This window comes from Megachile rotundata, chromosome 3 (assembly GCF_050947335.1).
Source record: "Megachile rotundata isolate GNS110a chromosome 3, iyMegRotu1, whole genome shotgun sequence".
In the NCBI taxonomy this organism is placed as follows: Eukaryota; Metazoa; Arthropoda; class Insecta; order Hymenoptera; family Megachilidae; genus Megachile; species Megachile rotundata.
The window spans coordinates 15,145,275-15,172,375 of record NC_134985.1 but is presented as its reverse complement, the minus strand read 5'-3'; the positions used below and the strand labels follow the sequence as shown (position 1 = coordinate 15,172,375).

The following is a 27,101-nucleotide window of genomic DNA, read 5'->3' as shown; positions in this document are numbered from 1 at the left end:
AGAAGCGGCAAATTTATCGTAAGTATTTTTCTTGGACGCAAGTGTGCGGAATCTTGAAGTTCCGCGCGGACGTACCAATATTTTTATCCCTACTTCTTGCAACACGCTGCTCGCTACGGAAACACGTACAGTCGGAAGCAAATCCCACTTCTTTGGAAAAAATATGGACACCACGTAAAATTCTATTCCCTGATTTTTTAGAATTTTCGGAGTTCAGAAAATTTGGGGGTAAAGTAAGAAGTATGAGTATTAATAAATTTTTATTAGAAGTTAGAGTATTAGTAAATTTGTGGATGTAGAAATTTGAAGATCAAGTAATTTGAGGATGTAAGAATTGAAAGATCGAATGATTTATAAATTTACAAATTCTAAATTGAAATTCCAAAATTGATCTATAAATACACAAATTCAGTAATTCATAAATTAAAGTATATGAAAATTAAAATATTTCAAAAATTAAAATATGCATATGTAAATATAAAAATGTGAAGCTGGTAGAGTTTACATATGTCTCATCGAAAGGAAGTCTCTCCGAGCGTACGAATCGAAGTTCTCGTTACGCGTCGTTTGGGAAAAAATTTACCGCTTCCTTTTGCAAAGTAACAGAAGCAAAAAGGATAACCACGTCGATTTTAATTGCGCGTGTCGCGAAACGAGTCCGCGCGATGTGGTCGAATGACGGACGTTCCGGAATTCGTTTTCGACCGCGCGACCCAGAATGAAATTCTGTTTCAGATTCGAGAGATATGCCAAAAGTAATTAGGATGTGGACGCGTGTGTTTGATAAGCTGAAATTCGTGTCATGGAGCTGCCGTTTCTACGTTTCTCTTTTTCCTAAGAATCAACGTTATAATGCAATTTCAGTTCTTAGGAATATTTAAACAAAACGATCCAAACTGGCTATTAGGATAATATTATTTACCGCAAAGTTGCCAAAGAGACGAGTAACGAAATAAATGATTCGTTACGGAAGGACCGCAGTGAAAGGGTGATTTTAGTTAAAGCGGAGTCGCGGCAAAGCGTTGGCAAGCTTGTCGACGAGCGGAACCAGCAAAAACATCAGCGTATCAGCAACAAAGTCCAGGAAACAACAAGGTGTTCTCGAAAACGTAGAAAGAGGAAGAGAGAGAAAGAGACGCGACGTTCTGTTTCTCTCCCGAGGGGAATCGCTCGCGCCACAGAAACTCGGCAAACAATTATAACTTCCGGTGAGAAACACCATAATATAGTCGAGCCGGTGGCGCACGTCGTTTCGAAACGTTACATTTATGGCCCCGTTGGTGTTGCCGAGCCACGAATTTCTGGCTTCGGAATTTCGGGTTTCACCGTTGCGGTCGTCCACCACCGATCCCTTTCGTTCTCCCCCTCCCCGCAATGCTAACCCCTTTTGCCTGTCCCACGGAGTCTATATCTTGCTAACTTCACCTAATTTATCTTTGTCCAGCTGGATCTACTCGATCCAATTCCGCCAACCATTTATTTATTCAGCCGCAGGGTAAAGCGCAAATTTATTGCCCATCCGCTTCTTCCCGTGGATGGAAACTCTAATACGTACCCTAATTTATATATCATCATACCTTTCACTTAATCTCGAAAAGGTCAACAGTCACAACAGTCAATAATTTCAATATTAACAAAAATATATACCATGTATCGCAAGTATATTCGCGTTTCATGCACGATAGCAACGCCCACCGTACTCGCGCATGCGCACTTGCGCTTCACGTCGTCGACCACGTGACACTCAGCCAATGGTCAAACAGCTTTCCCTATGACGAACGTGGGCGTTACATTTTCCAGTATTTTACACCGAAGATCCACTCTAATCGAGCGTGTAGCAAAGGTTTCGTTACAAGCAATAAAAGATCCGATATTAAACGACGTGATATTAATCTATATTAAAGGTATCTTTCTCCGAGGCAACTGGTGTTGCACGATTTTTCAAGCAGCCACCCTCTCGAGACTGGCCTCGATCACGTTCGAAGAGACTGAAGGAGAGTTCATCGCGCTCTCCGTCATCCTCGGTTCTTATAACGACGCTGTATATTGGTCGATGGCCGGCAGAGCACAAAGTTTTCCCATCTCGCGGCGTATTTCTCCCCGGCGAGGACGAAACAAGTCGCGAAATATGTCCCCGGGCAGTGGGTCAACGCTCGTGAACGTCGCGCAGCTTAATAGACGGGGATTCGTCAGCCCCGTTCTCGCCAAGTAAATCTTTTGAAAATTCACCAGCTGCAACCTGGTTTACCGAAGCCTGTCACTGTTTCGTTCGGGTCAAAAGGGGAAGCGTGAAAATCATCTGCGCGATGACGCTTTGAAACTTTCAGCCGGCGGGATCATTAAAAGTCGCAACAAAAATGAAAGAACGCCGATCGGCAGCTGGGTTCAATCGCGTAATCACTTTGCTTTCGATAGCGCAGACAGAGCTTTTAGAAGTCTGGCAAAATCTGCATAAAATTTTTTCAAATAGGTCAAATATTTCACTTTTTTTCAAAGTCGGTTTAACGACATCTATGTTTTCAAAGGTAAAATTTAGCAAAAACCACGTGTTTCCGACACAAATTTCATCCGTCAGAACATTTCATCAAACGCTACCCGAATTCGTATGTCTCCGAAAAGTTCATCGTTTGAAACCCGACAGAGAATTATTTGAACTCAAAGAAAACAATCCTATCATAGACAAAATTGCGTCGTTCTAAACTCTAAGTTCCAAATGTTTCATCCGAAAGAAAAGAAAACATGGGGCAGAGTTTTCCAAACAGTCCGCGTATATTTCCTGTATCGAAGTGTACACAGATCCAATCTCGTCCCAGCGATCCAATCAAACGCAAAGTCTGATCGAACGAAAAATAACGAACCGATGCGTCGAGAAACGAGAGTTCAGTTACCAAAACAAAATAGCGGGATCAGAAAGCGGAAATGGTGGCCGGTGGTCTTGTCCATCTCCACCCCTAAAGGAAGAACAATATCGCTAAGCTTTGGTACTGGGGTTATTGGACTCATCGACGCAAGCTCGATGAATAGGACGGGCATGAACCGAGGTTGGAACGCGACCGAGACGCCGTCGAGGCGCCTGGCGTCTTTTCAGATCCAACTTATTGACGTCTCGACAAAGACCCTGGAAATTCCAGTGGTATTCTAGGTCAGCTTCGAAAACATATTCTTGTTGCCAATCAATGTCGTTGAAGTTTGAGGTACTTGGAAAATTATTAACACAAAGGACCGTAATTAATATGGTTAGCTTGTAAGGACGTATTTAGTACGTTCTAACATTTCAGATTTATTATGTTAAATTATTGTGGATGATAACTTTTTTCTGTCAAGGAGTTCAGGTCTAGTTATGAGCAAATCTTCCCTTGCGAAAATATGACAAATAAGGGTGAAGAGGTAAACATTGATTGATTGGTAGGGATTTTGGGGGATTTGGAAGATTAGGGATGAGGGGATTTGGGGACTGAGGGAGACCTTAGGATTCAAGGATCTACGGATATGGGGATGCAGGGATTTGATAGTCTAGGAATTTGGGGGTCTGAGAAGTTAGGAACCTTGGAATGTGAAGATCTAGGAATGTAGCAACCTTGGGGTGTGAAGATCTGCGAAGTTAGCAGCCTTAGGATGTGGGGATCTGCAAAGTTAACGATCTGAGGATGTGGAGGTCTAGGAAGTTAGCAAACTCAGAATGTGGAGATTTAGAAAATTAGCAACCTTGAGATGTGGAGATCTGGAAGATTAGCAACCTTGAGATGTGGAGATCTGGAAGATTAGCAACCTTGAGATGTGGAGATCTGGAAGATTAGCAACCTTGAGATGTGGAGATCTGGAAAATTAGTAACCTTGAGATGTGGAGATCTGGAAGATTAGCAACCTTGAGATGTGGAGATCTGGAAAATTAGCAACCTTGAAATGTGGAGATCTGGAAAATTAGCAACCATGAGATGTGGAGATCTGGAAAATGAGCAACCTTGGTATTTGGAGATCTAGAGATATGGAACTCTACAAATTTAGAGTCTAAGAATTTAACTCCCCTAATACGTAAAAATCTAAAAACATGGAACTCCACAAACTTATCCCCCTTATATAAAAACCTAGAAATATGAAAACTGAAAATCCAATAAGTACTCAAATAAAAAAAAAATTAGAAGCTGTTTTCGATAAAAGAAACTCAAGCGACAAAAGATACGTGAACACCGGATGAAGCAACACGAGTAAATATGTTCATTGATCTAGCGAGAAAGTTTCATCACAACTCTTTCATGATTCACACCTCTAGAGCCACACTTGACACCATTCGTGGAGTACTCGGCTCATCACCGTCTTGGCCCTATTCATCCTTCTATCGCTGCAAACCGCGGTATTCGTTGAATTCCTGCCAACCGCGGATACACTGGAATTTTCTTTCTTTTTTTTTCAGCGTGTTCCGTTTCTGCGCACTACGTTCGAGAAGTAACACTTGTTGATCAAGCCCGCGGACTATGATTTAACGAGCGAACGTGACGCGGAATTAATCACCGTCTCGGTTGTTTTTATCGGGAAACGAGTATTTGTGAGACATATTTTCGACATGACAATCTTTCTTTCTTTTCTCTGATATAATGAACAATAACTTGTGCAGCAACTATTTTACTGAAAATAAAAAATAAAAGTATAAACTTACATTGACAAGTTGCAACGTTAATATACATAATGTGAATTGAATTATTAATTCTGTTAAAAGCTGAGTTATGTCTGAGATGTAATGAACAATAACTTGTGCAGCAACTATTTTATTGGAAATAAAAAATAAAAATATAAACTTGTATACAATTGACAAGTTACAACGTTAATATACATGATGTGAATTAAATTATTAATTCTGTTAAAAGCTGAGTTACGTCTGAGATATAATGAACAATAACTTGTGCAGTAACTATTTTATTGGAAATAAAAAATAAAAATATAAACTTGTATACAATTGACAAGTTACAACGTTAATATACATGATGCAAATTAAATTATTAATTCAGTTAAAAACTGAGTTATGTCTGAGATATAATGAACAATAACTTGTGCAGCAACTATTTTACTGAAAATAAAAAATTAAAGTATAAACTTGTATACAATGGACAAGTTGCAACGCTAATATACATGATACAAATTAAATTATTAATTCTGTTAAACGCTGAGTTATGTCTGAGATGTAATGAACAATAACTTGTGCAGCTACGTGTTTCGACTATTTTATCGAAAATAAAAAATAAAAGTATAAACATACAATTGTCAAGTTGCAACGTTAATATGAATGATAAAAATTAAATTGTTAATTCTGCTAAAAGCTGAGTTATGACAACTTTAATCATTTCTCTAGAGACTTCTCATTTCTCTAAAATTTAACATTCTGTACGTACAGAGAATAAATTCAATATGAAATCCTCGAGGTTCATCCAACTAAAAAGTTTAAAAGACTCAAGATAAACTCGCAAGTTGTTGCAGAGCTTCAAAAATTGTTCCGACCGTAACGAACTTTGGCAAACTTAATCTGGAGTTTCCAAACTATTAGAAAACACGTCGGGCAATTTTGATTTTTCGTACAGGTGAAATTGCTAGATACAGAGATGCAAATCGAGCACCGTCGATAACGCGGCTAGCGTCACTTTTACCAAGGCCACGTCTAATTAATCCCGGAGTAATTAACAATCCCGCGTTACACGCGAGCGTGTACGCGAGCGGGATACTGATGGAAATAATTAACGACGAAATCGTTCTAATTTCTCACCGCAGCGACGAGAACGATCGTCGAACTGGAAATCGGAAATGCCAGTGGACGCGATTAATTTCGAGCCGTTCGTTCGGCGACCCTCGCGATATTTCACCGGAAAAAACGAAGCGTGTTTCGTTGGAGACAAAGGTGGAATCGGTGGACGAACGAGATGACGTCTTGACGAATCGATGATCGACGGTCTTATCAACGGAAGGGTAACAACGGCGACCTGTTCCGAGGGTGAAAAGTTGACCATGCGATATCTCGCGTGAGATTCCGGCCAGAATTTCGACGTGATACGACCTTATGCACGGCACGTTTCGAGACGAAGCGATAGGAGGAGTGACAGCAAAGAGGGTAGACACGGAAACGGAAGTCTGAGAAATAAAATAATCGAGAGTGCTCGGAGGGGTAACTGAAAAGGGTTAACAGATGTGGGGTAGGAGATTGTTGCTTCCATTTTCTACTTCAGAAATTTGGGGATTTGAAAATTTGCAAGAGTCAACAAATTTTTATTGAAAAGGAAAAATGAGCTGACAAAAAATAGTGTGGAATGGTTAGGTTAACTATAAAGCACACTCTATCAAATTCAGAGTGAATTAAATTATATTGCAATTTAGTTTGATTTGTCATCATCAACCTCGTCACTGATTAAAATAAATCATATTATAACCATTAATCCTTATTAAAGATTCAACTATTTCCTGCAATAATCCTATTAAAATATGCAAGCGGACAAGACACAGCTAATTACTGCTCAATCTTTAATCTCGAATAGCAAGATACCGGCAAATAATTACCTGTAAGATTAATAGCCTTTATTAAAGCAAATTTGCCAGGGCAGCTCGAAAAAAGCGTATCGAACTCCATGATCGTAATAAAAAGAAAAGAAGGAGATTGTAGGAAGGCGATATCGTTAGTTTTCTCACGTAAAAAAGAACAGCTTATTTCAGTGACGTATCAAAGCAGCGAGGGGCTGATTTCTCGAGTCGCGGAAGTACATAAATTGTTGGCAGCGCGAGATTTTTCAGAGCGACGCGAACGTGAGCATAGTTCGCGGAAACCTCCGGGGGATGAGGATAGAGACGCGGAAGGCACGAAACGCTTGGAATTGCTAAAGTTTCTCGATGTAATTAGAATTAAATTCTGGGATGATTCTTGGTCAGTGTAAAAACGGGGTGAGAGAGAAGTTACTGAATACGGATTGTGGTTGATACTTCAATTTCTTTTTTTTGTTATAATATTGCGGAGGTGATGAGATAGAGTTAGTTTGACAGGGAGACGATAGATGAGGACGCGTTGAATATTGGCGCGTTGGGTTGTTACGCGATAGAGATGCGTTGCATAGCGACACGTGGGATAGCGATGCGTTGGATAGCGACGCGTTGGATAGCGACGCGTTGGATAGCGACGCGTGGGATAGCGACGCGTGGAATAGCGATGCGTTGGATAGCGACGCGTTGGATAGCGACGCGTTGGATAGCGACGCGTGGGATAGCGACGCGTGGAATAGCGATGCGTTGGATAGCGACGCGTTGGATAGCGACGCGTGGAATAGCGATGCGTTGGATAGCGACGCGTTGGATAGCGACGCGTTGGATAGCAACACGTGGAATAGCGATGCGTTGGATAGCGACGCGTTGGATAGCGACGCGTTGGATAGCGACGCGTTGGATAGCGACGCGTTGGATAACGACGCGTGGAATAGCGATGCGATAGATAGCGACGCGTTGGATAGTGACACGTGGAATAGCGATGCGTTGGATAACGACGCGTTGGATAGCGACGCGTTGGATAGCGACGCGTTGGATAACGACGCGTGGAATAGCGATGCGATAGATAGCGACGCGTTGGATAGTGACACGTGGAATAGCGATGCGTTGGATAACGACGCGTTGGATAGCGACGCGTTGGATAGCGACGCGTTGGATAACGACGCGTGGAATAGCGATGCGATAGATAGCGACGCGTTGGATAGTGACACGTGGAATAGCGATGCGTTGGATAGCGACGCGTTGGATAGCGACGCGTTGGATAGCGACGCGTGGAATAGCGACGCGTTGGATAACGACGCGTTGGATAGCGACGCGTTAGATAGCAACACGTGGAATAGCGATGCGTTGGATAACGACGCGTTGGATAGCGACGCGTTGGGTTGTTACGCGATAGATAGAGACACGTTGCATAGCGATGCGTTGGATACTAACACGTTGGTTATCGACGCGTTAGATTGTTTCGCAATAGATAGCTACGTGTTGACGATTTCGCGTTAAAGAATTTTGTATCGAATTCTTATTATAATCAGCGGTTAATTAGAGCTAAATTTTGAGCGGGAAAATACCGTTTTGCAATTCATTGAAAATTTCCCTTTTTTTTTTACGTCTCGAACCACTGGTCTCCCGTTATTTTTTGCCGGTTAACTTTTCCAAGGTCGACTAAAAGCGGTAGATCATGTGACGTCTGAGCAGCGGCAAAAATAGTGGTCGTTAGAAAAACGAAGATTCGCTTCGCTTGAAATAACAAAGATTTACGATTATACTTTCGTCGTGAAGAAATTTCAACTATGTAGGAATATAAGAATGGTGTTTGTTTAAGACGTGTTCGAAACCTTCGGTAAGATCGAAGAAATTGCAGGTGACTCCTGAAGTGTTAATTCGATTAGAGCGATTAGATGCGTCAATCACGCTGTGTGTTTATTGACACCTTTCAATTATGTAATACTTAGCGAACAAATATGTGAGTTGATGTTACTGCGAATGTTTGATTTCATATTAGACGTGAGGCAATTTGAATTTCCCGCCATTTTCTTCAAGATGATTTCATACCATGAAAAATGTACATTAAACTGTTTAGTAAAGTGTTGAAATAAATTCAAAATTTAAGTAATAGATTAAGAAAAAAATTGCTCCTGTATAATATACAAGCAGTTTTGTTAACAATTTTAATAACATTTCGTACCATAACTAATATCTTCTACTTCCTTCCTTTTCACTCATTTTTTCACCAGCATATTTACATGTCTTTATTTCTAAAATTAATTACTCGAATTCCCATGAAATTTGAACTAACAATTTGAAAATCGATGACACTAGCGTTTAAAATAGCACGCTACGCGTGTCGCGAATGATCGATGACTCCGGTGTGTACTTAGATTTATCAGAGCCGTCTTATCGGTTCGCGACCGATAAGAAATTCGCCTGTAAGACTCCAAGAGAGGATCGGAAGAGGGAAAAGCGAGCGGAAAGGAAACGGAGAAGATTTGATCGATAAATGGATAAGATTGCAGCCTAAACGGTCCTCTCTAAACGATAAACCGATTTCTTCTTAACTCTTTACCTTATCCTTTACTTCGTCGTGTATATACGTCATGAAAGATTCACGTCTGAAATTAACCCTTAAATCATTTTTGTATAAACAAGGAAAATACATATTTTATTAGCAATGATATAATTCACAAAAGTACACATTTCACATATGTAATGAAAATGTAACTTGTTAATATAACTTGAAATATTACTTGAAAATATAACTTGAAATATAACTTGAAATATAACTTGAAATATAACTTGAAATATAACTTGAAATATAACTTGAAATATAACTTGTTAATATAACTTGAAATATAACTTGAAATATAACTTGAAATATAACTTGAAATATAAATTGCTAATATAACTTGAAATATTACTTGTTAATATAACTTGAAATATAACTTGAAATATAACTTGAAATATAACTTGCTAATACAACTTGAAATATAACTTGCTAATATAACTTGAAATATAACTTGAAATATAATTTGAAATATAACTTGCTAATATAACTTGAAATATAACTTGCTAATATAACTTGAAATATTACTTGAAATATAACTTGAAATATAACTTGAAATATTACTTGAAATATTACTTGAAATATAACTTGAAATATAACTTGAAATATAACTTGAAATATAACTTGAAATATAACTTGCTAATATAACTTGAAATATAAATTGCTAATATAACTTGAAATATAACTTGTTAATATAACTTGAAATATAACTTGAAATATAACTTGAAATATTACTTGAAATATTACTTGAAATATAACTTGAAATATAACTTGAAATATAACTTGAAATATAACTTGAAATATAACTTGCTAATATAACTTGAAATATAAATTGCTAATATAACTTGAAATATAACTTGTTAATATAACTTGAAATATAACTTGAAATATAACTTGAAATATAACTTGAAATATAACTTGCTAATATAACTTGAAACATAACTTGCTAATATAACTTGAAATATAACTTGAAATATAATTTGAAATATAACTTGCTAATATAACTTGAAATATAACTTGAAATATAACTTGAAATATTACTTGCTAATATAACTTGAAATATAATTTGCTAATATAACTTGAAATATAACTTGCTAATATAACTTGAAATATAACTTGCTAATATAACTTGAAATATAACTTGAAATACAACTTGAAATATAACTTGAAATATAACTTGAAATATAACTTGAAATATTACTTGAAATATTACTTGAAATATAACTTAAAAATATAACTATAATGTTGTACTTCTACAACTCCATACGTCATTATACTATGTATACAGTCAGTACAATATATTTTAAAACAGTTTTTATTGTAGCAGAAAAAATTCTAAATAAATAAATAACATTGAGAAGGTGCTGACAATGGTTTTGAACAGTTAAATAAATTCAACGAATTTCGATAATCGACGAAAGACCATGATTAATTTCGATCATCTAATGAATTTATACGATTTTGCGACGAGCAAAATTTAACAACCGCGAAACAATGTTGGCACGCTCGCACGTATCAGCCACACGCTCACACGGAAATATTTCAAGCGAGCTCATACGCTCGAACGAGTTTCGCGATACTTAAAGGTGCAAGGGCAAATCGATTTGATACACGCGAAAAATGGAAACGGGGATGAGGCATGGAATAATAACAGCCTGTTATAAAGTAGAAATCTGTTACTCGAGGAAAGGTGGTGTGTATCATTTTCTCCTCTTCATTGACCCTTGAACTGTTTACCTCGTCATTCATATCCACTCTTACCCTTCTCGGAGAAAATGGGGAATAACCATGTAGCGAGAGTATTTATTGTGGAGCGTATCTCACGTATTTGAAATCTGGTTTACCTCGTCGTTCACCCTCGAAGGAAATATGGAATAGGGGTATTTGTGGAGAGATATTGTGTTTATTGTGGAGAGTAACATTTGATTAGTTACAAAGTTTTAAAATTCTCAAATTTCTACATCTACAAATTCTCAAATTTCTACATTCACAAATTATCAAACTTCTACATCCATAAATTATCAAATTTCTACATCCACAAATTATCAAATTTCTACATCCACAAATTCTCAAATTTTACATCCATAAATTATCAAATTTCTACATTCACAAATTATCAAATTTCTACATCCTCAAATTATTAAATTTCTACATCCACAAATTATCAAATTTCCGAGTCTCTAAACCTCCACATTTTCAAATTCAGTTAGTACTCAAATCTTCAAATTCTCAAATTCTCAAGTTCAATTCCCACATCCTCTTTCCAAATCTCCACCCTCTTGCACTATGAACTATTTGCCAGGTGCGTCAGTCAGAACTGACTAATTACAGCTACAATATTAAAACAGACGAAAAAAATTGAAATGTTATGTCAATCTATGCAAATTATAATTGAACTTGAACTCCAAAAGCGTATTAAAAATTTGAGTAAAATTGATCACGGCTAAGGTAAAAGTGAGTCAGACTCGTCAAAATAGTGCAAGGGGCTAATTCCTCAAACTCCACTCTTCTAAAGCTGTAATTTCAGTCCCAAAAAAATAGACATTACAAGAAGCACAAAGTTCAGAAGGGTTAATAGGTTCCAGTCAAGCTAAAGCACCGGTTAACTGCATTTCCCAAAAGTGTGGGTCGATCATCGATGCACCGTTGCCTACACGTAGGTCCAGGTCAATGTTGACCCAGTACCGTTGTAGGATAAAAGGGAGAAGACAGACATGCAGACAGAGAGGACGAAGAAGCGTTCCTCGAGACGTCTAAAGAGAGACTGAAAAAGCGATCGAGGGAGGGAAGTCCAGCACGGTGTCGGGTGGGGATGCAGTTTGCCGAGAACACAAACGGAGTGGAGGGCAAAGGTGATCCATGGTGGGGGGCTGGAGGAGGAGAGGGGGTAGTCGTGTCGCGCGATAACCGTCGTCGAGGTGCAAACCAGCCGCGAATTCGAAAGGCGGCCAGTTGCTGTTCGCGCGTCGTCAGCGTCGCGTCGCGGGTACCCGATCGAGATATCGAGGTAAATCGTTTCTCTCGGAAGATTCTACGCAACAGTAAACAGTGTGTATTAATCGAAAGAGAAATGAATAAATCCTAAGTGTAACAGGGGGAAAAGTTAAGAGAACGTCTTCCAGGATCGCAAAGAGAACGTCTTGCAGGATCCTCGTTGCATAACGCGTATTAAAACGATGCGACGGATTTTTCCGCGAGCAAACAGTGGGTGTGCCTGTCCGCGAGAGAGAACTCGGTCAATGAGTCGCGTTATCTCCGTCCGGGACCACCGACGTCGCGGAAACATGCCCGACCGGCTGTTCGCCACCAGATCGCTTTCGGATAATCGTCCCCGTAACGCATCATTTCCCACGTGGCACGTACGTGCGTGCGACAGACTCGCTGTCAACCGTATGTCGTCTTCGACCCGCCTCCGAAAGAGGAGCCCTCGATTAGAATGCCCGAGTGCCCGCCACACTGTAGCTCCGATGACGCTGCCACTTGCATACCATTTGCCTCCGCTTACGATTTGATCATTCGTGTCAACCCATTCTACCGTTCCTTTCATTCATACTTGTCTTACCGATATTTTTTATGATTTGTAACTAAGAACACAATCCTTCAAGGTTACATAGACCCCTTAGGGCTTACAGTCTAACTTTTACTTTCGTCGCTTTTCTTTTCCTCTGTTCTCTTACAGCAAGACACTCTTCTGGGAAGATAACGTTCGAGTACATTAGAGAGCTCGAAAGTTTAGTAAATCAGAAGTTTCCGGGAAGCTTTCAATTGTTTATCGAGGATTGGATCATATTCCATGTATCTGACGTTCTAAATCGTTCTCTTCGAAACTTGCAGTGGACCATAAAGTTTATAAACTTTAATAATTTAAAGTTGCAAACTTCCGATTTAATCAAAAGATCAGATTGCTTCACATATTAGTGGAGCTCGAACAAATTACGAGTTTATCTCGGAATTCTTGTTTTTAATCGGACTGATTGTAAACTGGTCTTATCGATATATGACATCACTGTCTGAGCTGTTCTGATAGAGCACTGGAGCTTGCCAAAATAACTTCTCTATTAATTTTTCTTAACTGGAGTAGTTCTGAGACTTCGCTGTTTTATGGAAGACTGGCTTTCACTGATAAAACGGACATAGCACACTAGGAGCTGAACTTAACTTTTATCTTAAACTTGATAGTTGCGAACTTTCTTGCAGTGCTAAATAGCTCTATGGAACTTCACTTATATTTGACAACTGGAATAGCAATTATAAACTCCATGTGCAAAAGATTAGATCAGCGATCCACTGATTCACTGTCCCACTCAAATTTTATCACGGTAGAATCTTCGGTTCTGTATCACTACAGAATTTCGGTTCTACTCCAGTTCTACCTCACATTACACGTGAGTACTCCCCGTTACCTCACACGAGTGTTATAATTCGAAGCTTATCTAAATCGAAACTTCCCTCGTAATCTTCGTCTTAACTTCAGCAATGATCACTCGAATTCCTTATCAAGGTCCCATAACATTGATAAGACCAGTATCGATGTTAATAAGTCGAAACTTTTCCTTCCGATAAGATGGTAATAAGGTGTACCGATGACTTAATTTCATGAAGAAACGATTAAATTAATCAAGACCGGTCCACAAGATCCCTTTCTATATTACGTAATATCTGCCAAGTAATAGAGAAATTTAATCGATAAGAAGCTGCGAGTGCCATAACCCACTGACACATTATCGAAAACAAGTTTCATACTCTTCCTTTCGTTAATCCGTGGCTGTGCATTTTCGAGCCGTAAAATCGATCATCGTTTATCATGCCGTTTTCTATCCCTCGAAGATATACGCCGTTTTTCTACCGGTGGCCTTCGTTCAGCTTCTAACGAGTCTAATAATTCTGCGAGACGAGCCTCGTAAATGGAACGACGTATCGTAATTGCTCGCAGCGGACGCGTGTCTTCTGGCGCACAGCTGTCGATCTCGACATTCCAGCGATATTTTCTTGTGGCACCTCTTGCTTTTCAAACTTCTTTCCTTTACTGAATTTCGTTTATTCTGATCACTTTAAATTTCATGCCAAATTTCGAAAGTTGACTCACGAATAAAAATAACAATGGAAGATGTATCAGCACGAATGGCTGCGATGCTTAATGGAAGATTAATTCCTCTCCGATAGAGTCCTTGACTCTCGCTTTAATCGATATCCGATAATCGTCGAAAACAATTCCCGAATCCGCTGCAATCGATAAGAATACAACAGCCTCGAGAACCGTTTCTTCCGCAACCCCCGTTAGCCGATTAATCGAACCCTCGATATATCGGAGCGCTCGTGATTGCGGGATTAACCGTTGTCCCAGCGGCTAACGAGACTTCGACCCTCCAGATCTTGATCCTCCGTAAGAAAATCTCAAACCCGAGGTGTTCGTTCAACGGTCGCGATAACCGCGAGACGAAGATTAGTTGGGGGTGAAATCGAGGATGAAATCGGTCGGGAGTTTACACGGGAAGTTCTTGCACGATGGTTAGACGACGACTGGTCGAACGCGCGCATACCTCCGGGATTCCGCGAGCGGACGCACGTGGGCGCGGAATAAAACGGACACGTAATAGGAAGTCGCGTGTCGACTCAGAAATGCGAACGAAACTTCTGTCAAGGATATACGATTCACCCTTTAAGCTATTGACACTGCGGTTCAATGAATAAACTTCTAAATCAAACATTTAAAAAACATTTCAATTTTGTCAAATATTTTAATGCTCGTATCTAACCTGACTTAAAGCAGTAGGATTCAAAAATTAACTCGTGAGGAACATTATACTTTGGATACAAGAAATCAAAATTATGTTTGTAATATGTTTGCTGTTTTCAGTTTTGAAAATATTTTAATGTTCATATCTAGCTTGACTTAAAATAGGAATATTCAAAAAGTAACTCGTGAGGAACATTACACTTCGGATACAAGAAATCAAAATTATATTTGCAATATGTTTGCTGTTTAATATCATACTATTTGCTTAATCAGAATTCTTAAATTTGAAATATACTAAACAGTTCAATTTTATTTATTTGTCGTACTGTGACAATAAATGATGGGTTAAAGTTAATATTCGAGACTTGTTAATTTTAAAGAAACTTACTTAGCACTTGAATGAAATCTTGCTGAAAGTTTTCATACTCTGCGACTTAAAATTTAAGTCCAACTATAATTTGCATTATCAAAGATTGCTAAAAATATTTTAATTTTTATAAAGTTTGTCTAAACACTAAACTTATAAATAATTAGTTTTGACTGACGCATCCGACGAATATAATTTTACAGCAAGGGGTTGAACAATTACCAAATATAAACTATTAATAAAGTCTTGATAAATATACTCCTCCATTAAGAATTTATTCTGAAGACCATTGACCAACACTCATCCAACAAAACAGTCTAATAATTAACAAAACAATTTTCTCTTCTAACTTTCACCGTGTCTGACTACCCCCAAAGTTTTCCACTGTAACAATCAACCAAATCGCCCGAATTATTCAATTACACGAACCAGCGTTTAATTACACACACTGAAATTCATCTCCACATATTAAATTATTAATTAAATTTCCCAACCTCGAAAACGTGCTCCCAAAAAATTAAATACCTTCATCGACATCGTTCGCTTCGTTTATCTCGTTACACGGTGATTCTGTAAGTCTCGTTCCCGTTTCGTTATCTTCGTCCGCGGTTCGTTTGTTCGCCAGTTGTTCTCTAACCATGTCGTCCGTGGAGCAACGCGTGTGCGCCGGTGGCCAATTAATCGCTCACGCTCGCAACAAATACGTGCGCGTATTCGGTGCGTTGATCGGCGCGACGAGCGTGGAAAAATGCGAATTCCGAGCGGAAACACGATGCACAGAGCGATCGATTCGACGGGGAAACCGGTTGCCGATCGTTCTGCATTTTTACGCGGACAAAACGATGGCTTTAGATCGCGAGGATTATCCCGCTGATGGGCAGATCAAATGCCTGACTATGAGATTACCCACCGTTCTACTGCCCCAAATTTTTGCTATTTTTCGATGGAAATTTGGGAAGCTGGGAAATTTCGGAGGTGGAAAATTTAGAGGGGGAGGATTTGGAATTTTGACGTTTTTTGAAGGTTTCGAAGGGTGGATTTGCAAGTGGTGGAATGTGGAGAGCAGGGAAATTTCGGAGGTGGAAAATTTAGAGGGGGAGGATTTGGAATTTTGACGTTTTTTGAAGGTTTCGAAGGGTGGATTTGCAAGTGGTGGAATGTGGGAAGCAGGGAATTTAGGGGGTGGGTGTAACAATTTGGGAGTTTGGAAATTTGTGAAGTAGGGTGAAGAATTTTTGTATTTAGGAATTTGGATCTTTGAGAATTGAGGGGGTAGAAATTTCATGGTTTAGGAATTTGGAAGTGTAGAAATTTCAAGCTTGAGAATTTGGACCTTTGAGAAGTTGTGGGGCTAGAAATTTCACAATTTAGAAATTTGGGAGGGTGGAAATTTCAAGCTTGAGAATTTGGACCTTTGAGAACTTGTGAGGGTAGAAAATTCACAATTTAGAAATTTGGGAGGGTGGACATTTCAAGCTTGAAAATTTGGACCTTTGACAACTTGTGGGGGTAGAAATTTCACTATTTAGAAATTTGGAAGTGTAGAAATTTTAAACTTGAGAATTCGGACCCTTGAGAACTTGTGGGGGTAGAAATTTCACAATTTAGAATTTCGGGAGGGTGGAAACTTCAAGCTTGAGAATTTGGACCCTTGACAACTTGTGGGGGTAGAAATTTCACAATTTAGAAATTTGGGAGGGTGGAAATTTCAAGCTTGAGAATTTAGACCCTTGAGAACTTGTGAGGGTAGAAATTTCACAATTTAGAAATTTGGGAGGGTGGAAATTTCAAGCTTGAGAATTTGGACCTTTGAGAACTTGTGAGGGTAGAAATTTCACAATTTAGAAATTTGGGAGTATGGAAATTTCAAGCTTGAAAACTTGGGCCTTTGACAACTTGAAAACCTACAAATTTCACAATTTACTAACTCGCGAATAAAAATATAAAAACTTGAGAATTCCAAAATTCGAAGATACGAAATTACACAAACTCAACTTAAACACCTAACAATCACTGCCACAAATAAAAAGCGATAATCCGAAAATCCAACAGCAAAATTAAAAAACTTCGAGCCCCAGAAATTGAAATATCGACATCCCATCATAATCGTTGAATCGAGTTTCCATTTTGCGACCCGGCGCTGTAAAATAATTAGAGGGTTAAAAGAAAGCGAGCGTTTGTGAAGATGGTCTGAAAGGTTCCGGCAGCATGAAAATTGAATGCTGAAGGACTTTCTTGCCCTTTTGTGACATGCAACTTTCGAGTCTGGGCGCGTAAATATAATTACGTTCATTGCATCCGATGTGACATTGGCTGGCTAACGAAGATCTCTCGAGGCTGTTAATGACGCGTTAAAGAAGTTGCAGTTCGTCGAATCGGTCTGTGCTCGTTAATCAACGGACTTAAAAAAGATGACTGTTTTTTAACGTTCAAAGGGTGGTGTCTGAGGACCGGAAGAAATTAAAGAGTGTTTTTGAATGAACGGCGGGAAAAAGAATTGAACTTGTTACTCTTTCAGGGCCATTGACGTTTCGATGGAAAGAGTCTGAAAGTTCAACGAATAGCTGTTAATTCGGTGTATCGTTTTTTTAAGTAAAGGACGGTTTCGAGAGAAATCGCGAGGGTGTAGGCTGTGCATAAAATCGACCCCTGGATGAAAGCTTCTATTTTTCCAACGTGGCTCCGGTGGTTAAACGCTGTAATATTTAGAGGCGACCGCATTGTCGGACACGCGATACGTCGTGAAAAAGTGTCGACGACACGTGTGTACCAGCGACACAAGAAACACGGTCGTCCCCGAGAACGCCACGAAAATTACAGTTTTTATGCCGGGAATGAATAAAAGAACGGTGATTCGTGTTTTTAATCTCGCACGGCCTCGGCTCCGTCGACTAAATCTCTTTGAAATATTTGACTGGAAATCAACGATACGTTTCAACGTTCGTCGACAATGTTTCACCGACCCCCGATGTTCTTGCTTAAATCCGAATTAAAGCGAACCGAGTTTATTATGAAAATTATCGCCGTTGCTAATGGACGCTTTGAATCTTGTTTTAAATTAATTCGCTTCCGAACGAATTGCGACATATTCGCAATTAAGCAACCAACCGAATTAAAAGGGAGATATTTTTAAACGGCGGATAAAATGTGTGTTAAGTCAGCTCGCAAATTCGTGTCACGTTTATAGTCTTTGTCACGTATTTTGTAAACAAAATGCGATAAACGTTTCGCCAATTATTCGGATTTAAACGATGCGATTTTACAATTAAATTATTACCAGGTTTTAACTACGATATCGGAACAAATTATCGTTTAAGAACAAAATATTGCTTTTATATTTAAAAATCACCTGTGATCTTCATTGAACTGTAAATTCAAAATTTTTATTTAATATTCGAAATCCAAACTTCATAACAGATTAAATATTTTGCTTTGAAAATTAACGATGAACTGGCACGGACTGAAGCATAATTGCATAATCGCCTTTCGACGAATTAATCTTCGTTTTCTCTGCTCTTACTCGGTTTATCGGTGGCAAAAATCGTCTCGTTTAATTCTCCAATTAGCTACGTCTATCGAACAAAACTCTATACCGATAGCTGGAAAAACTACGCAGTTACAACAAACTAGAGAGGTCACGAATCCGTGATAGTTTGATCCGTGTACGGTTGCATAACATTTGAACGATAACAATTATGCGACCGAACCGAGCTCCAAGATGGAGAGCTATCGTGCAATCCTAGATTATTTACTCGACGTTCAAAATTTATTTCAACATTTTATATTTATTGAACAGAATTTTTCTAACAAAATCGTGAAACGAAATTTTTTTAAAGATGTTATAAAAATGGAGTAACAGGGCTGAATGTAAAATTGTGACGAAAAACAAATTGACATAAATTGATCACAAAGTGTAATGTTAACCCTTTGCGCTCGAGGGGTGACATTTTATTTAATACAATAATTTGAAATAAGCATTTTTCATGATATGACACGTGTGATGTGTAAATATAGAGAAACCAACAATAATGGAAATTATTAGTAGAGAAATAATAACCTCAAGAGAATTCATTTAATTTTTTAATTAAGATGCTGTTTGCAAACAGTCACATTACGTTCGAACATAAAGGGTTAAAACACCTGTAAAAATTTTAAATACCTGCAAAATTATGCATTCATGGTACGTGTACGATAAATCGAAGTTAACGTGCAATATTTCATGATACATCATACTCTGCAAGAGTCATGTAATCGTTACGTCTCTACTTTGCATGCTATGCACAATGCAATAATTATGAACAGGTTCCGTTACTCTATTCATCGGTGAAGGACAAAAATTTCTAATTCGAGACATCATTCAAAGCGCCTCATAGAAGTTCGAAGTCGGTAAAATCACGTGCTCGAAAGCGTGTAACGTAGCAGCGAGTTAATAAACAGTCGCTATAATTTGTCAGTGTTAGAAAAGTATTCTCGTTTATTCAAATTAGGAATTTAATAAAAACAGTCGATACAGGAAGTATCTTTCCGAAGTAGAAGTGATAAGCAGAATCGTAGGAACATTGACAATTAGTCATGGCTGGGTACACAACGAGGTTAGAACGCGATTGTCGCGACGGAGATTACAGTTCCTCTCGCACGCGTTCGTGATTCACCGTCTATAGTTGTCGGGAAGCAAAAATCATTGGTAATAGAAAAAAAGGGAATTGGGTGGCTCGTTAGAATCTTCGGAGAAGAGGTTAGGCGCGTTAGGGTCAGTAAATTTGACGAGGCTTTTTCTGTGGGTGTTCCAGCAACATCGGGCCGAGGAAATCGCTGGAAATCGTGATGCTGGACGGTGGCGTAGCCTGTCACGGACGTAGTCGAATGTGTTTCCGGTCGAACGAAGGGAAATAACGACGAGGATGTCGTAGTCCGACACCGGGAGCGTTTCGCGACGCACTCGAATGACGACGTCAGCAGCAGCGTCGAAAATTGTTCCGCGACAGGTGGTGAATACTGACGGCAATATGACCGACAGGATCACGTAGTGGCGCGTCGCGTGTCGAACGACACGGAACTTCCGTTGTTCCGACAAACCGGAGAATCTCCGCCGATTCGATCCATCGAAGACATGTCGGGACGATCGATTCCGTGTGAAAACCTGGTGAAAACCTAATACGACGGAGACAAGAAGAAGAGCTAAGGGCGGAGGCGCAAAATGGGAGCAACCAGATTCCTCTTGGGAAGCGCCATTCTAGGACTCTTCTGGACAGGATTGTTCAAGGGTGCCCTCACTAATTCGACGAACAGGTGCGACTATCCACCCTGCTACTGCGATCATCACGGCAGACTGACCTGCGACTGTAAGGACGAGGGAGAGGTATGTTCCCCCATAAACGTAATTAAACCCTCCCTTATACCTATCGTCACTTATCGCTTCCTTATCGTGCAATCACTTTCATTTTGTTTCGACGATATCTTTGTGTATCAATTCTGGGAAATGTTTTATCTCGTTGCTGACCATGTGTATTTACTGCACGTGTTTATTCTGTTATCGATTGCAGTTAATTATACCGTGTACGTTCGAGTAAATCTTTAATGGCGGCTAGAAAAGCAGTTTCAACTAAATTAGTCTACACTTTGAATATTCGAACACAAGTGGTAAATGACTCATTCTAAACATTTAAGACGGATAATATCGATCAAACTCCTGTCAAACTTCGTTCATCATGCGCCTTCATTTCCAAATTGTAAATCTGAACCTTCATCAAAAGTTTCACCTAACATTCACTAAAACTTCCGAGTCTGCAATAAAACCTAAATCTCCACAATTCCTATCACAAATCTAAATGACAGAAAACAAGACCAGAGCGGAACAACATCCAAGGGTCTAATCGAGCAAGTATCTTTATTAGTACAAGACGCGATTGGATCGTGAAGAACACGTTCCTTGACCAGTACTCGAAATAAATAAAGGGGAAAGGACCGTTCTAAATCTCGGCCAGCACCTTTCATCCTGTGGAAAAAAAACTCCCTTCGGTGCGGCGCGAAATAGCCCATCGCGTTTAACTCGGTTCCTTTCGTTTGGTCGATTTCATTTGGTGCCCAGGAGAGCCGTCCAATCTCTATTTTCTTTCACGATCCCTTTTCGAAACTCCCTTTCCCACGAATCCATCGAGAAACCGCGGAGCCTATCGCGACGAAAAATCGCGGACAATGTGACACACGGGGGTCCAACGATCCCCTTTGTTCAGCCAACGCATTATACGAACGCTTGAATTATCGGCGGAAGATAAAGAACCGAGACCGAGTTCCAGCGCTTTTAATGGCGTGTTCAAAGTGTAAAGTTTGATCAGGGCCGATCTGACCAACCCTTTTGCGGAACCGGGCGGTCGTCGAAATAAACACGGAGTGGCTAATCTGCCCAGGCACGCTGCCCGTGTAAATTGCGAGGGTGGTGCGAGCAGAACTTCCATAAATTACACCGTGTTTACGCAAATCGCGAGGCCAGACGATGCTGGTAGGTAGGCAGGTCGTTTTCTACCTGCCCTTTTCTACGCTATTTATTGTGCCGGAGGTACATACAGGTACCAACTAGAGGCCCCAGAAAAATGCCCCCAGAGAAATAGCAGCTGCCCTTAACGCATCCACGTCACGTCAACTTTGTGTTCGTGAAATCATCGGTGTCTACGGTCTTTATATCCCTTTGTGATTTTCGTATGGTGGAACTGGAACATTTTGGGGGAGTTTGGAAATTTTGGGGGAGGAATTTGGAAGGTTGGGAATTAGGAAATTTGTGAATTAGATTTAGAAAATTGGGAATTTGGGAATTTAGGAGTTGGAGATTTGGAAGTTGAGAGTTTGGAGGTTGAGAAATTTGGAAATTTGAGAGGTTGGAAACTTGAGAGTTTGGGAGTTGAGAAATTTGGGAATTTGAGAGGTTGGAAACTTGAGAGTTTGGGGGTTGAAAAATTTGGAAACTTGAGAATTTGGAAGTTGAGAAATTTGGGGGTTGAGAAATTTGGGAATTTGAGAGTTTGGGAACTTGAGAATTTGGGAATTTGAGAAATTTGGGAATTTGAGAGTTTGGAAACTTGAGAATTTGGGGGTTGAGAAACTTGGGAATTTGAGAGTTTGGAAACTTGAGAGTTTGGGGGTTGAAAAATTTGGAAACTTGAGAATTTGGAAGTTGGGAAATTTGGGGGTTGAGAAATTTGGGAATTTGAGAGTTTGGGAACTTGAGAATTTGGGAATTTGAGAAATTTGGGAATTTGAGAAATTTGGGAATTTGAGAGTTTGGAAACTTGAGAGTTTGGGGGTTGAAAAATTTGGAAACTTGAGAATTTGGAAGTTGGGAAATTTGGGGGTTGAGAAATTTGGAAATTTGAGAGTTTGGAACTTGAGAATTTGGGAACTTAAGAAATTTGGAAATTTGAGAGTTCTGAACTTGAGAAATTTGGGAATTTAAAAATTTAGAGAGCTAATAATTTCGTTGCTTAAGAATTTTAAGTTCCTAACTTTAGGGGTTTAGAAATTCCTAAATCTGAAACTCCCACAACACAAAAACAATGAAATTGAAATGCAACTCAAAACACATGAAGCTTCACTAAATAATAAAAATTATTTTCTATAAATATAAAATAAGCTGTCCTCCTCCATCCCTCAAACAAACAATTACCTCTAATTTCAATTTTACCCAACCACTATAATTAACCTAAAACCCATAATTAATGATCGAAATCTAAATAGATTATCTTCCATAAAGATGACTAATCGATCGAAAAATATTTACTAAATATCGTACACGGGTTATTCGATTAAGAAATTATAGGATCATTACTGTGCACTATAATCGTATCTCATTATAAGCTGGTGTTAGAGACTGCAGCATAAATTTATCGGATATATTGCTGTTGGATTAAATAGCCTGAGGTTGTGTAATGATCACGATTGTGAGCCATTATTAAATACGCTTCATATGACCCGTTCAGCTAAATGCCGAGCTACCTACCATTTTTCTTTTATTCGAAATTATTAATGATCGGATGTCATGCTCTCCATTATTACTAATTACTCGATTATGAAATATTAGCCATTTTTAAATATTTCATATTTTATCACAGTGCATTCAACAATTCATTGAACATTTTTTTTAGATATTTAACATATCTTTTCAAATTTATTTTTTGAACAAAATCAGGATGGTTTATCTACTGTTATAAGAACAAATGGTTGAATCAGCTTTGCAGAAGATTTTATAATTTGAACCCAAAAATTGTCAAACACAAATTAACATATCTTTTCAAATTTATTTCTCGAACAAAATCAGTATATTTCATTTGTTGTTATAAGAACAATTAGTTGAATCAGCTATTCAGATGATTTTATAATTTGAACCCAAAAATTGTCAAACCTAAATTAACATATCTTTTCAAATTTATTTCTCGAACAAAATCAGTATATTTCACTTGTTGTTATAAGAACAATTAGCTATTCAGATGATTTTATAATTATAACCCAAAACCAGTGAAACACAAATTGAAACACCTGACCTAAAAAGGCAGCACGTTTAGAAATAACAGTAAAGAAACTGAAGATAAAATGGAATAGCTTATTTTACGTGTAACCATAAACACAAGTGTAGTCGTTATCGAGATGCTCTCTGAATACGTTTCAAGATGGTCACCTACCGTTACACCTACGAATTTCGCCACACAATGAGGCACCGTTTATCGCCGGTGCCCTTGGAAACGCAGCCGGGGACCGAGATAAAGCACTCTTTGTCCCAGGAGACGAGTTACGCCAGCGTGTGTCGTGCGTGTCGTAAACCCGATCCGTAAAGCTTCGGTCCGTGACGAAACGACATCGCGAGTGCAGGCACCGGTTACGCCGTGAAAACCAATCGGCTCGATCTCTCGCCTCCGTGGAAAACGAAAGCAAACAGAGAGGAAAAGCTGTTCGAAGAAATCGATTCGCGCGAACAAAGTAAAATCTAAAATCTGTGCAACGATTACCAGCTGATCGCTTGCTATCATTTCTGGTTACGAAGTTTAATAATTTCGAGAAATTCTGAGAATTCAAAAATTAAAAGTCGAGTTGTGGAGTTTCAGAGCTGAGTGGTTTCGAGGATTTGAAGGCGAAATATTAAGAAATTGCAAAGTAATTTTAAAGAAATTTTGAAGTATAGCAGGCACTTGATAAGGTTTTTGCGAATGACGCACCATCTTATCACTCGACATTTGATATCTGCTCAATGTAAATACACACCAGTGTTCATACTAGGTGTCGATGTGTCGTGTGACTTGCAGGCAGTTCTTCAGAGTTATAATTATTATGGAAGTTCATTTCGAAATTCAAAAGGCCTAGTCTAGAATTAGAACAAGGTCTGTCATAAAGTTAGCATCTCAAACACTTAATATCTCACAGTACCGATCTTCTAAAGTTTCGAAGTCCAAATGTATTATATACTAACAAAGTCTAGAACTGTCCAAAGGATGCTCAAGGTCCAGATGTACCAGAATTATAATGACACAGAGTACCAATGTCTCACATATTCAGTATCCTCAAGTTCTGATGTCACAAAGTTTGAACATACCAATCTTTCAAAGTGTCAATGTGCTAAGGTTCTGAAGTACCCAGAGTACCAACGTGTCAAACTCTCAGTATCTTCAAGGTCCAAAGTTCCAAACTTGTAATTTTCCGAAGTCTCAATGTCCCAAAGTCCTTCACATCTCAGAGTACCAACGTCCCAAATTCTCAATCTCCCGAGCCCCTTACATCCCAGAGAACCAACGTCTCAAACTCTCAATCTTCCAAGTCCCGAACATCCCAGAGTACCAATATCCCAAACTCTCAAATCTTCCGAGTCCCTCAGATCCCAGAGTACCACCGTCCCAAGTCCCCCACATCCCAGAGTACCATCGTCCCAAACTTTCAAATCTTCCAAACTCTCAATCTCCTAAACTCTAAACACACCAAACTCTCAAATCTCCCGAGTCCCTCACATCCCAGAGTACCAACGTCGCAAACTCTCAATCTTCCAAGTCCCTCATATCCCAGAGTACCAACGTCCCAAACTTTCAAATCTTCCGAGTCCCTCAGATCCCAGAGTACCACCGTCCCAAACTCTCAAATCTCCCAAACTCGCAATCTCCTAAACTCTAAACGCTTCAAACTCCCAACGTCCCAAACTCTCAATCTTCCAAGTCCTTCACATCCCAGAGTACCACCGTCCCAAACTCTCAAATCTCCCAAACTCGCAATCTCCTAAAGTCTAAACGCTCCAAACTCGCAACGCCTCAAACTCCCAAAGGCCCAAACTCTCACCTCTCAAAATTTGCACACATCCGAAGTCCCAATCCTCCAAAGCTCTCGAAATTCCCAAAATCCTAGAATCCGTAAGTCACATACTAAACGACCACTCAAATGATCACTTGCAACGTAAGTGTATCGGAGTTAATCGAACGAAGGGAAATTTGCATGTCGAATTCGCGAGACGATCGAATCGCGGCCACTTAGGCGCCTTGTGTCGCGTGCGCATGTAACGGAAGTGGTCGATAAAGTCGGATTAGTTACAGATCGAATATCATCCGCGTCGAAGATCGCGGCGGTCTGCATGCGCGGATTCTAGAAAATCGCTACCAGATCGAACGCGACTAACCAGAATATGATCGCACATTCTCGACCATTCGCATAGAGCTCCAATTATAACAGTAGCAAAAAAAATTCAATATAAGGTTCATTTTTTTCCGTCCATAAAGATGTTCAGAGAAAGTCTTACAATACGTATATTCGGAGAACTCGTTTCAGGAAAGACCTTAGCTAACAATGAAGAAAAGGCGGGAAGTTCTATAATGCATAGCTGGCCTGGTGAACTCACCCCTTGAATTTCGCATAATACAGTCGCGGCATTTCACGAACACGCTTCAGCCAATTTGTCGCCCCGTCTACTCGTCACTGCGAGTGTATCGAAAGGGGAAATTTTCTTCTCCTTTCCACGCTCGTGGCCCGTTTTCACCCTACTTCAGTTTTGCTTCGGTCGAATCATTCTCTTCGAGGAGAGATAAAGATCGGTTCAAACGATTATGTTCACATGACAGTATTTTCTTGTGTGAGCTATCAAAGGTGATTTACAAAATATAAATTCATGACTGGAGAACAGGAATTTTGAACTTGAATTAAAACTTTAGTTAAAGATTTTTTTTAATGAACAAAGTAACTGAGGCTGCAAGTTTTTGTCAATATATGTACAAGTAGGAATATATTATCTATATTATATGTACATATGTGTACATATACGTACATTCATATATGTACATTATCTTGACACGAATTAAGATGGTCAAAAAGAATAACGTTCTTTTTCAAAGGAAGTTAGTAACGAGTGTTATAAATTTATGCTCATCAACGTTGTACAACCAGGAACATTATTAATAATTTTAACATGAATTGTTTAACATGGTCAACAAAGAATAATGTTCATTTTAGAAGAACAAAGTTAGTAACCAAGAAGGTTACAAGTGTTGAAAAGTTTCTCATCCACATTGTACAATTAAGAACATTGTTAATAATCTTTAAAGGAATTGTTAATACATAGTCAAAAAAGAATAATGTTCTTTTTCAAAGAAAGTCAGTAACCAAGAAGGTTACGAGTGCTTAAAAGTTTCTCATCCACATTGTACAATTAAGAACATTGTTAATAATCTTCAAATGAATTGTTAATACATGGTCAAAAAAGAATAATGTTCTTTTTCAAAGAAAGTTAGTAACCAAGAAGGTTACAAGTGTTTAAAAGTTTCTCATCCACATTGTACAATTAAGAACATTGTTAATAATCTTTAAACGAATTGTTAATACATAGTCAAAAAAGAATAATGTTCTTTTTCAAAGAAAGTCAGTAACCAAGAAGGTTACAAGTGTTTAAAAGCTTCTCATCCACATTGTACAAT

General features: G+C 39.0%; 2 protein-coding genes across 18 annotated transcripts in view; one reads left to right on the top strand and one right to left on the bottom strand.

Moving 5' to 3' along the window:
• The window catches only part of hiw (MYC binding protein highwire), a 304,734-nt gene that overhangs the window by 252,942 nt on the left and 24,691 nt on the right, over positions 1–27,101 (bottom strand). The gene's annotated exons all lie outside the window — the stretch shown is intronic.
• The window catches only part of LOC100882628 (uncharacterized), a 128,799-nt gene that overhangs the window by 91,671 nt on the left and 10,027 nt on the right, over positions 1–27,101 (top strand). Inside the window, exons 1-2 of one of the 6 annotated variants that reach the window (XM_076529751.1) lie at positions 11,963–12,077; positions 19,965–20,533. The exons of 1 other annotated variant lie outside the window; for it this stretch is intronic. In XM_076529751.1, the coding sequence (XP_076385866.1) occupies positions 20,372–20,533 (162 nt within the window). In that variant the 5' untranslated portion in view covers positions 11,963–12,077; positions 19,965–20,371. Of the gene's footprint in view, positions 1–11,962; positions 12,119–16,726; positions 20,534–27,101 lie in introns of those variants that run through there. 4 more of the 6 variants (XM_076529750.1, XM_076529754.1, XM_076529753.1 and 1 more) reach the window with 4 other exon arrangements.